The sequence below is a fragment of the Microchirus variegatus genome (assembly GCF_963457635.1).
Source record: "Microchirus variegatus genome assembly, chromosome: 3".
NCBI classification, from domain to species: Eukaryota; Metazoa; Chordata; class Actinopteri; order Pleuronectiformes; family Soleidae; genus Microchirus; species Microchirus variegatus.
This window is the reverse complement of record NC_139804.1, coordinates 26,718,666-26,731,321: the sequence shown is the minus strand read 5'-3', so window position 1 is coordinate 26,731,321 and position 12,656 is coordinate 26,718,666. Positions and strand designations below refer to the sequence as shown.

The 12,656-nt window shown below is 38.0% G+C and overlaps 1 protein-coding gene across 1 annotated transcript; it reads left to right on the top strand.

The window, feature by feature from the left end:
* Positions 1 to 7,105: 7,105 nt before the first annotated feature.
* Positions 7,106 to 12,112, top strand: fam124b (family with sequence similarity 124B; the record flags this gene model as incomplete). The annotated part of the gene is made up of 7 exons (XM_083886925.1): positions 7,106 to 7,167; positions 7,551 to 7,600; positions 8,055 to 8,264; positions 8,989 to 9,387; positions 9,574 to 9,770; positions 10,522 to 10,684; positions 11,532 to 12,112. 7 exons carry the CDS (start codon positions 7,106 to 7,108, stop codon positions 12,110 to 12,112), a joined length of 1,662 nt encoding a protein of 553 aa, XP_083743051.1.
* Positions 12,113 to 12,656: the final 544 nt, after the last annotated feature.

Genomic DNA, 12,656 nt, shown 5'->3' with positions numbered 1-12,656 from the left:
TAAAATTATTCCTTAAGAGGTTTGCAAATTTTTTCAACGGATCCTTGTTCAGGGCGATGCCGACTATTATGATGGTGAATTTCAAGTCATTCCGAGATACTTTTTGTTTTTTTGAAGAAAGTCAGCTCACTGTCAAAGTGCATCAGGGCCAATGGATGATTTCAAGAATTTCAAAAATTCCTTAAAATTATTCCTTAAGAGGTTTGCAAATTTTTTCAATGGATCCTTGTTCAGGGCGATGCCGACTATTATGATGGTGAATTTCAAGTCATTCCAAGATACTTTTTGTTTTTGAGAATGAAGTCAGCTCACTGTCAAAGTGCATCAGGGCAAATGGATCTTTTCAAGAATTTTAAAAATTCCTTAAAATTATTCCTTAAGAGGTTTGCAAATTTTTTCAACGGATCCTTGTTCAGGGCGATGCCGACTATTATGATGGTGAATTTCAAGTAATTCCGAGATACTTTTTGTTTTTTTGAAGAAAGTCAGCTCACTGTCAAAGTGCATCAGGGCCAATGGATGATTTCAAGAATTTCAAAAATTCATTAAAATTATTCCTTAAGAGGTTTGCAAATTTTTTCAACGGATCCTTGTTCAGGGCGATGCCGACTATTATGATGGTGAATTTCAAGTCATTCCGAGATACTTTTTGTTTTTTTGAAGAAAGTCAGCTCACTGTCAAAGTGCATCAGGGCCAATGGATGATTTCAAGAATTTCAAAAATTCATTAAAATTATTCCTTAAGAGGTTTGCAAATTTTTTCAACGGATCCTTGTTCAGGGCGATGCCGACTATTATGATGGTGAATTTCAAGTCATTCCGAGATACTTTTTGTTTTTTTGAAGAAAGTCAGCTCACTGTCAAAGTGCATCAGGGCCAATGGATGATTTCAAGAATTTCAAAAATTCATTAAAATTATTCCTTAAGAGGTTTGCAAATTTTTTCAACGGATCCTTGTTCAGGGCAATGCCGACTATTATGATGGTAAATTTCAAGTCATTCCGAGATACTTTTTGTTTTTTTGAAAAAAGTCAGCTCACTGTCAAAGTGCATCAGGTCAAATAGATCTTTTCAAGAATTTCAAAAAATCATAAAAATTATTCCTTAAGAGGTTTGCAAATTTTTTCAACGGATCCTTGTTCAGGGCAATGCCGACTATTATGATGGTAAATTTCAAGTCATTCCGAGATACTTTTTGTTTTTTTGAAGAAAGTCAGCTCACTGTCAAAGTGCATCAGGGCCAATGGATGATTTCAAGAATTTCAAAAATTCATTAAAATTATTCCTTAAGAGGTTTGCAAATTTTTTCAACGGATCCTTGTTCAGGGCGATGCCGACTATTATGATGGTGAATTTCAAGTCATTCCGAGATACTTTTTGTTTTTTTGAAGAAAGTCAGCTCACTGTCAAAGTGCATCAGGGCCAATGGATGATTTCAAGAATTTCAAAAATGCATTAAAATTATTCCTTAAGAGGTTTGCAAATTTTTTCAATGGATCCTTGTTCAGGGCAATGCCGACTATTATGATGGTGAATTTCAAGTCATTCCGAGATACTTTTTGTTTTTTTGAAGAAAGTCAGCTCACTGTCAAAGTGCATCAGGGCCAATGGATGATTTCAAGAATTTCAAAAATTCCTTAAAATTATTCCTTAAGAGGTTTGCAAATTTTTTCAATGGATCCTTGTTCAGGGCGATGCCGACTATTATGATGGTGAATTTCAAGTCATTCCAAGATACTTTTTGTTTTTGAGAATGAAGTCAGCTCACTGTCAAAGTGCATCAGGGCAAATGGATCTTTTCAAGAATTTCAAAAATTCCTTAAAATTATTCCTTAAGAGGTTTGCAAATTTTTTCAACGGATCCTTGTTCAGGGCGATACCGACTATTATGATGGTGAATTTCAAGTAATTCCGAGATACTTTTTGTTTTTTTGAAGAAAGTCAGCTCACTGTCAAAGTGCATCAGGGCCAATGGATGATTTCAAGAATTTCAAAAATTCATTAAAATTATTCCTTAAGAGGTTTGCAAATTTTTTCAACGGATCCTTGTTCAGGGCGATGCCGACTATTATGATGGTGAATTTCAAGTCATTCCGAGATACTTTTTGTTTTTTTGAAGAAAGTCAGCTCACTGTCAAAGTGCATCAGGGCCAATGGATGATTTCAAGAATTTCAAAAATTCATTAAAATTATTCCTTAAGAGGTTTGCAAATTTTTTCAACGGATCCTTGTTCAGGGCGATGCCGACTATTATGATGGTGAATTTCAAGTCATTCCGAGATACTTTTTGTTTTTTTGAAGAAAGTCAGCTCACTGTCAAAGTGCATCAGGGCCAATGGATGATTTCAAGAATTTCAAAAATTCATTAAAATTATTCCTTAAGAGGTTTGCAAATTTTTTCAACGGATCCTTGTTCAGGGCAATGCCGACTATTATGATGGTAAATTTCAAGTCATTCCGAGATACTTTTTGTTTTTTTGAAAAAAGTCAGCTCACTGTCAAAGTGCATCAGGTCAAATAGATCTTTTCAAGAATTTCAAAAAATCATAAAAATTATTCCTTAAGAGGTTTGAAAATTTTTTCAACGGATCCTTGTTCAGGGCGATGCCGACTATTATGATGGTAAATTTCAAGTCATTCCGAGATACTTTTTGTTTTTTTGAAGAAAGTCAGCTCACTGTCAAAGTGCATCAGGGCCAATGGATGATTTCAAGAATTTCAAAAATTCATTAAAATTATTCCTTAAGAGGTTTGCAAATTTTTTCAACGGATCCTTGTTCAGGGCGATGCCGACTATTATGATGGTGAATTTCAAGTCATTCCGAGATATTTTTTGTTTTTTTGAAGAAAGTCAGCTCACTGTCAAAGTGCATCAGGGCCAATGGATGATTTCAAGAATTTCAAAAATTCATTAAAATTATTCCTTAAGAGGTTTGCAAATTTTTTCAACGGATCCTTGTTCAGGGCGATGCCGACTATTATGATGGTGAATTTCAAGTCATTCCGAGATATTTTTTGTTTTTTTGAAGAAAGTCAGCTCACTGTCAAAGTGCATCAGGGCCAATGGATGATTTCAAGAATTTAAAAAATTCATAAAAATTATTCCTTAAGAGGTTTGCAAATATTTTCAACTGATCCTTGTTCAGGGCACTGACGACTGCTATGATGGTAAATTTCAAGTCATTCCGAGATACTTTTTGTTTTTTTGAAGAAAGTCAGCTCACTGTCAAAGTGCATCAGGTCAAATGGATCTTTTCAAGAATTTCAAAAATTCCTTAAAATTATTCCTTAAGAGGTTTGCAAATATTTACAACGGATCCTTGTTCAGGGCGATGCCGACTATTATGATGGTGAATTTCAAGTCATTCCGAGATACTTTTTGTTTTTTTGAAGAAAGTCAGCTCACTGTCAAAGTGCATCAGGTCAAATGGATCTTTTCAAGAATTTCAAAAATTCCTTAAAATTATTCCTTAAGAGGTTTGCAAATATTTACAACGGATCCTTGTTCAGGGCGATGCCGACTATTATGATGGTGAATTTCAAGTCATTCCGAGATACTTTTTGTTTTTTTGAAGAAAGTCAGCTCACTGTCAAAGTGCATCAGGGCCAATGGATGATTTCAAGAATTTCAAAAAATCATAAAAATTATTCCTTAAGAGGTTTGCAAATTTTTTCAACGGATCCTTGTTCAGGGCAATGCCGACTATTATGATGGTAAATTTCAAGTCATTCCGAGATACTTTTTTTTTTTTGAATAGAGTCAGCTCACTGTCAAAGTGCATCAGGGCCAATGGATGATTTCAAGAATTTCAAAAATTCATTAAAATTATTCCTTAAGAGGTTTGCAAATATTTTCAACGGATCCTTGTTCAGGGCGATGCCGACTATTATGATGGTGAATTTCAAGTCATTCCGAGATACTTTTTGTTTTTTTGAAGAAAGTCAGCTCACTGTCAAAGTGCATCAGGGCCAATGGATGATTTCAAGAATTTCAAAAATGCATTAAAATTATTCCTTAAGAGGTTTGCAAATTTTTTCAATGGATCCTTGTTCAGGGCAATGCCGACTATTATGATGGTGAATTTCAAGTCATTCCGAGATACTTTTTGTTTTTTTGAAGAAAGTCAGCTCACTGTCAAAGTGCATCAGGGCCAATGGATGATTTCAAGAATTTCAAAAATGCATTAAAATTATTCCTTAAGAGGTTTGCAAATTTTTTCAACGGATCCTTGTTCAGGGCGATGCCGACTATTATGATGGTGAATTTCAAGTCATTCCGAGATACTTTTTGTTTTTTTGAAGAAAGTCAGCTCACTGTCAAAGTGCATCAGCGCCAATGGATGATTTCAAGAATTTCAAAAATTCATTAAAATTATTCCTTAAGAGGTTTGCAAATTTTTTCAATGGATCCTTGTTCAGGGCGATGCCGACTATTATGATGGCGAATTTCAAGTCATTCCAAGATACTTTTTGTTTTTGAGAATGAAGTCAGCTCACTGTCAAAGTGCATCAGGGCAAATGGATCTTTTCAAGAATTTCAAAAATTCCTTAAAATTATTCCGTAAGAGGTTTGCAAATTTTTTCAACGGATCCTTGTTCAGGGCGATGCCGACTATTATGATGGTGAATTTCAAGTAATTCCGAGATACTTTTTGTTTTCTTGAAGAAAGTCAGCTCACTGTCAAAGTGCATCAGGGCCAATGGATGATTTCAAGAATTTCAAAAATTCATTAAAATTATTCCTTAAGAGGTTTGCAAATTTTTTCAACGGATCCTTGTTCAGGGCGATGCCGACTATTATGATGGTGAATTTCAAGTCATTCCGAGATACTTTTTGTTTTTTTGAAGAAAGTCAGCTCACTGTCAAAGTGCATCAGGGCCAATGGATGATTTCAAGAATTTCAAAAATTCATTAAAATTATTCCTTAAGAGGTTTGCAAATTTTTTCAACGGATCCTTGTTCAGGGCGATGCCGACTATTATGATGGTGAATTTCAAGTCATTCCGAGATACTTTTTGTTTTTTTGAAGAAAGTCAGCTCACTGTCAAAGTGCATCAGGGCCAATGGATGATTTCAAGAATTTCAAAAATTCATTAAAATTATTCCTTAAGAGGTTTGCAAATTTTTTCAACGGATCCTTGTTCAGGGCAATGCCGACTATTATGATGGTAAATTTCAAGTCATTCCGAGATACTTTTTGTTTTTTTGAAGAAAGTCAGCTCACTGTCAAAGTGCATCAGGTCAAATAGATCTTTTCAAGAATTTCAAAAAATCATAAAAATTATTCCTTAAGAGGTTTGCAAATTTTTTCAACGGATCCTTGTTCAGGGCAATGCCGACTATTATGATGGTAAATTTCAAGTCATTCCGAGATACTTTTTGTTTTTTTGAAGAAAGTCAGCTCACTGTCAAAGTGCATCAGGTCAAATAGATCTTTTCAAGAATTTCAAAAAATCATTAAAATTATTCCTTAAGAGGTTTGCAAATTTTTTCAACGGATCCTTGTTCAGGGCGATGCCGACTATTATGATGGTGAATTCAAGTCATTCCGAGATACTTTTTGTCTTTTTGAAGAAAGTCAGCTCACTGTCAAAGTGCATCAGGGCCAATGGATGATTTCAAGAATTTCAAAAATGCATTAAAATTATTCCTTAAGAGGTTTGCAATTATTTTAAACGGATCCTTGTTCAGGGCGATGCCGACTATTATGATGGTGAATTTCAAGTCATTCCGAGATACTTTTTGTTTTTGAGACTGAAGGCAGCTCACTGTCAAAGTGCATCAGTTCAAATGGATCTTTTCAAGAATTTCAAAAATTCCTTAAAATTATTCCTTAAGAGGTTTGCAAATATTTTCAGTGGGTCCTTGTTCAGGGCGATGCCGACTATTATGATGGTGAATTTCAAGTCATTACGAGATACTTTTTGTTTTTGAGACTGAAGTCAGCTCACTGTCAAAGTGCATCAGTTCAAATGGATGATTTCAAGAATTTCAAAAATTCGTTAAAATTATTCCTTAAGAGGTTTGCAAATATTTTCAACGGATCCTTGTTCAGGGCGATGCCGACTATTATGATGGTGAATTTCAATTCATTCTGAGATACTTTTTGTTTTTTTGTAGAAAGTCAGCTCACTGTCAAAGTGAAAATGTTGATGTTAATACCTTGAAGAATGTAAAAGGAATTGCATACAGCATACTCAAGAACATAACAACAAATGTTCAGAAAAGAAAATTCAATTAACAATTGTATGAATGTGTGAAATCTGTCAGGTACTCACGGTTATGGATAGAAATGTAGTGGAGTAATGTAAAGAGTACAGTATTTGCCTCTCAAATGTACTTGAGTAAAGTCATGAGTACTCCCCAAAAATTATACTCGAGTAAAGTACAGATGCCTCAAAATTGTACTTAAGTACTGTATATAGTACTCCGTTACTGTCCGGCTCTGAAAATCAGATTGGAACAAAGATAACACACCTGATTCCAATGATTGTGGTTGTTGTTTTTGTTGTTGTTTTTGTTGTTGTTGGTGTTATCAGGCTTCTTCTGCAGAGCTGGATGAAGAGCATTTAAATCAGGTGTGTTGAAGCAGAGCAACATCTAAAACACACAAGCAGAAACACTGGGTTAAAGCAGTCATTTTCATCAGTAGAACACATGTAAATCTACATTATCTCAAACCAAACTGCAATTATGGGTTTTGTTACACACATGTACATGAATGGAAAAAGTGACGTCATTTGTCCCAGGAAGAATTAAGTTATGGATGTCTAAAAGTGTTCATATTTACATAGCAGTGCGGACATACAGTAAGTGTGTAGTTTCAAACCTAAATCAAAACAGGACTGACTTCATTGTTAAAACGCTTTGCCAGAGAATGTTGGCTTAACGGCGCGAGACTGCCTGATGACGTCAGCGTCCCAGCACAGACTTCAGACGTGAGGGTTTTTGTCCAAGAGCAGCAGCAGGAGGAGGAGGAGGAAGAAGAAGCTGTGGAAAGAAGTCGACCAGGATGAATTTCACTCTCTCACTCCCTCACTCCCTCACTGTTGCTCCAAACACGCTTGAAATGTGTGGCCGGAATGTGAGAGTGTGAAGCGGGGGATGTTTCAGGGAGCGGCGCCGTTGAAGAGAGCCGACCATGAGAACGTGGACTCCGGGTCTGAGTAAGTCAACGAGCGTTAGCTTCGAGCTAAAGTGTTAGCTCTACGCCTTTGAACCGCTGCTACCGCAATAATGAAAACGAGTCAAGAGACAAGAACAACAAGAAAAAAGAACAACACGTTTTTCTACCATTTTAATTTTAATTTTAACTTATATAACTTATTTGTTGTTTCTGAACTCTTTGGCTGTTTTTCCACGTGAAGTGCCTTTTCTCCAGCTTAATGTTGTCAAGATAATGTGTTGTCATGGAGACCACAGTGAAAGGACAGGTTTCCAAACCCAGTCACCACAAGATGGAGACAGATTTTTGTCTTTTGTCCAGCAGACAGTCGAAACATAAGAAGTGTCTCCGGTTAGCTAATGTCTTTATTTTTGTGTTGTTCAGATGTGACTGCAGCAAGATGTCGTCATCATCGTCGTCTTCATCATCTGTCAGTAAGTTCTCTCATCTAACAGACTCACTTAGATGATCTTTACCTTTATAAATAATCTAATGTTTTATGTTTTTAAACGATAGGCCTCTAAATACAATGAATAGTAGTCAGTCTGTTATCTAAAATATTTCAGCTCATATTTCTAATTGAACAAACGCCCATCAAACATCATGGTAACTGTACCTGTGTGTGTCTTACTATTTCGTGTTGAAACTGGCTCTTGTACAAAAAAGGTCTATTATGCCACATTTACTCAAAACGTATACATTGGAAGTTTACTATATATGACTTGACTTATATGACAAACATATACGAACATAAAAATCAAAGCCACTCTATATGACTTAGTGGTCAGTAGTAGTAATCGTAGTAGTGCTAATTCAGAAGTACATTTTACACAATATTAGACTTTCCCATCAAGACAAACAGGTTTTCTTGTGTGTATGTTATCCCAGTTGAGCTCATGACCAAGCGGGTCAGGCCACAGCGACAGCCGCAGCTCCTGCTCATGAATTTACATCTGCTGGCCAACCCAGGAGACTCGCTGCTGCTGCAGCACTCCCTGGATCGCCTGCTGCGCTGGCTCTGCCCGAGCCTGCGCATCTTCCATGTTTCAGAAAGGGCCTCGCCGTTCAGGAGTTACACTCGCCTCTGTCCTGTGGCAGGTAGGCATCCTTCCTATCTCTGTTGTTCATTCAAAGCTTTGTCCCACTTGTATATTTAAAGTGGCGTGAGTTGTACGTGTATTAGCCAGAACATTTCCATCATTCTTTCCATTCATAGAAACAGCTTTTCTATTCAAGATAAGGCACCTTTTTGTTTGGGTCACGTTTTAATGACGTCATCCACTTTACCATCTCAGTGATGACTTCCTGGGCAAACTTCCTATGAAACGTTGGAGTGAGGAAGGAAGTATTCGTCACCACTGTAGTTAGCCGGTGTGTTGTCTTTTGTTCTTCCATTTAATTGTATGTATTTGTCACTACTAGATCACAACTACTCATTGGTGTTTGCTGCAAGTCCTAGGTTAACCAACTTTGACAACAATTCCCATGGCTTCCCAGACATCAAACTCAGTCTTTTGTTATTGTTTTGACTGAGAGACCTCTAGTGGCAGAAATTACATACTGTGTGTTGAATCTCATTCCACACCCAGTGATTTTAGTAATGATTCCCATTTGTGAAAAACAACATCACAGTAGGGATTTACACCATTTAAACTTGTGTTTGTAGTTATTTTGTTTATATTTTATTGTGCCTTTTAAATGAATACTGCATTTACTCTGTTTATAGTATCAGCACATCATCCTGCAATGAGCTTTCCCTGCCAGAGTTGTATCTGTTTTCATTTAAGGTTGATTGAGAATAGTTTTGCCAAATACGTTTCAGGCTCCCCTTCCTTGGCCATCACTTTCTTTCTCCATGAGGCCTACGGAGAGGAACGTATTCTCAAAGTTCTGGACTTCTTTCAAAGACCTCCCTGGCAGTATCATCACACTGAGAGCTGCAGCAGTCGAACAGGAGTTATTCACATTACTTCATCCAGCAGCTCCACTGCCAATGCCCTGCTGCGGCCCTACCTCTTGCCCAGCAGAGACTTCTATAGTTTGGGTGCAGGGATGCCTGTGTGGGGCGTCAGACCGGTGCACTGTGGAGGAGAAATACTACGTGTGACATTGTACAGTGGATATGACAACTATGAGGATGCAGTTCGGCTGTATGAGCTGGTGTTGCAGCGACAGGTAGAGGAGCAGAAGACCGGATTCTGCTGGTTCACACTTCACACAGGTTTGTTCTTGGTTTTTTGTTTTCTCTATTTTCTTCTCAAACTTCATGAATCTAAAATCACATTAGATTTCTGGCTGGGTTTTTTCATGGTTCATGAGTAAATGTCACGATATAAATACATCCCTGCTTGTTTTTAAGTTATCTGCTTAATTTTGTGTGTTGCTTTCATGTCTCCTGCCCACACAGAACCAGGGTTGTGCCTGCAGCTGGCTTTGAAGCAGTTGCCTCCAGGGGTTCGGGTGGAGCCTTGTAGCTCTGCTGTGCTACAGTTCAGTGTGGATGAAATTGGCCAACTGGTCCCACTGCTGCCTAACCCCTGCACACCCATCAGCAGTACACGCTGGCAGACAGAAGACCTGGATGGCAACAAGGTTCTCTTCCAGGTAAATGCAGCTATACATGCTTGTTGAGAGGATGTGAACACTCATACGAGTGGTTTCTGCAAAGCATTATTTTCTTTTTGTGGTGTCTCGAATTCTTTAGGTTTAGATTGAACTTTTTACACTTGGTAGTGAGGTGGAAAATAAAAGTTAAATGTGGAGCTGGGCAGAAATTTTTTTTTTTTTGCGAATAAAAGGGGACCCTCCTGCTTCCTTATTACGTTGTACCGGAAAAATTGTGGAAATGGTGGATACAGTGGGCGAAAGAAAACCGCAACGTTTCTCTACTTAATGTAAGAAGCAGTTATTACTATATATAAACTGATGCAAGAACAAAATGTGACCATAAATCAGCAGCTGCTCTTTATGGCTTTATAGCAGTTGATGGATACGCACATAAATGTTTGTTTTCTTTGAGTTCATCTTTGAAAGTGTTGTTAAATTTTGTGATACATGGTAATAAAAACCTGACTAATTCTTCATATTTCTTGACATAAACCTAAAAAGAAAAGTCAGAATTCATGCAATTTGCACCACAGGATAATGAGTAAATGAGTATTGATAACTGGGGTCATTTCAAAAACAGAAAAGGAAAAATACTTGGCAAATATTACAGACTGAATTCAAAGCTGTCACAAAGGTATTCGGTGCTAGGTGCGTGTACGATAATGCAGTCAAAGTTACTTAACGCGCTGAAATCTCTCTCATCGTGGTGTAAATCATAATCCCTCTCCGTCTGTCTCCTGCACCGCAGGTGAAAACCCCAGCTCAACCTCAGCGACCTCTGACCTGTGCTTTCCCCCTGACCTGCCCCAGCGTATCTCCTCGGGGAATGCAGCTAAGGAGCTTGGGTCTTGGCCACAGCCCGTCGCCCTGTAGCCTCACTACTCCCCTGCCTTGGCAAACACACAGGCAAGGTATGAACACATGAGGAAATTGTGATTCTGGTGTAAAGACCCCATACACTTTTTCTTAATCTCTCCACCATTCACAGACAGACAGACAGTCGATTATCTTTATGTGGGAGGCTTTAAAACTTGAATAATGCAATAACAACTCATAATGAATGAGACATTAAATAAGAAAAATCTCAGCTAAGTGTGAAGTCTTAATATTACAAATGAATAACTGTCGCTATGTTCAGGCTAAGTAATTTAAAAAAAGCCATTAAGCAGCATTGTCTTGCATTTTATTGTAAAGTAGATCAGTCTTCTGTGACAAGGTTATACAACTTTTCCCTCTAAAGACTTTATTATCTAATCTTTATTGAATCTGAATCACATTATTTTTTTTATTTTTTTTTCTAATCAGTCAGTTCCATACATTTTGGGACATTGACACACTTCTCTTGTTTTTGGCTCTATACACCACTACAATGGATTTGGATTTGAACACTTTCAGCTTTAATTTGAGGGTATATACATCCAAATCAGGTGAACGCTGTAGGAATTACAACACTTTCTATATGTGCCTCCCACTTTTTAGGAGACTGTAACTGGCAAATATAAAAGTTTATTTTGATGGCTCTATGACAGTTCATTAAATATAACATATTATGCAAACAATTAATATCTTTTATCTTCAGCCCTAATGAAGAGGCACAAAAAGATAAGTAAAAAAAACAACTGATTTATTAAAACATATCAAACACATTCAGCATAAATTGACACTTACAACAAATAGACATCACTAAATTATTTGATTTCAGATTATTTCATTAGGAGACCAGTTTAATTGTTTGAAGTGTTTTTGGTTTGTTTTTAGCTCACAAACTGGAGAAGCTCCATGGAGGAGTGGGAGGAGGTGGAGCAGAGAGCTTTGGATCAGGGAGCTGCTGCAGCACGCCTCCAGGCAGCTCCTGTTACTCATCGCAGCACAGTAGCCCCGCCCCACCATCATCCTCCAATCAACCCGACTCTCCTCTGCACCCCTCCGTTACCCATTCTCTCTCCTGTCTCCTTCTGGAAGAGGACGAGGAGGAGCCAGAGACCAATGTGGACACTGGAGTTCCCATCTCGCCTTGTTCTAACACGACAGTCAGAGCAATCACTCGCTCTTCCTCCACAGACCTTTTAATGACCTTCCACTCTGAGAGACCTGCAGCTGTTGAGAGTCTGGCCAAGGAGTTGAGAGAGTGTTTGCCACGGTCTCACACACAGTCTCTGGGCCTCCCCAGGACGTGGGGCGCTGCTTGTCATACAGATGAAGCTGTGGAGCGCCGTGGCAACAGGACTGTGGCAGCAGGACAGAGCCTGTCCAAAGGTTCAGTAGTAGAGAGGACTACCACTGACCTGCTGTCAACATACACAAACAACCAGGAGCCAGCAGATGAGTTCTTCATCTAAACTCCTGCCTCTGTGCCACAGACGGTGCTAGAAATCAAAAACATATCAGGAAGAAGAGAAAGTGTTTCAAAGAGGATTTTATGTTTAACAGGTGGACATGTAGTGTGACAGTAGAGCAGTGCTCTGGAACATAGAGGAGACCAAAGTTCATCTGCAGGAGACACTTGGACTTAGAGTGTCCAAGTGTATTCATTCTCACTGGTTTGACTATAGAGTCAACAGACAGCAGCACAAGGTGAGTGATGTATAAGGTAGAAACAGTGTTGAATGTCCACATTTCCTTTATAATCTTAAGATCACACTAATGAGTTGTGCAGCTATTGATCGTGTTAACATGTAGCCCTGTGAATAGCACACATGGAGGTAATCTATTGTATGTACGTGTTACTGTTAGGACTCTGATGCCAGTCTTGGTTCCTGTGGCATTACTCAGCGAGGAACACTAATATTTGATCCTTAGATTTAGCCTTTAAAACAGATGATGAAGGAAGCTTTTGATTGTGATTAGAAATCTGATTAATCTGTCAGTTACAGAGCTACTATT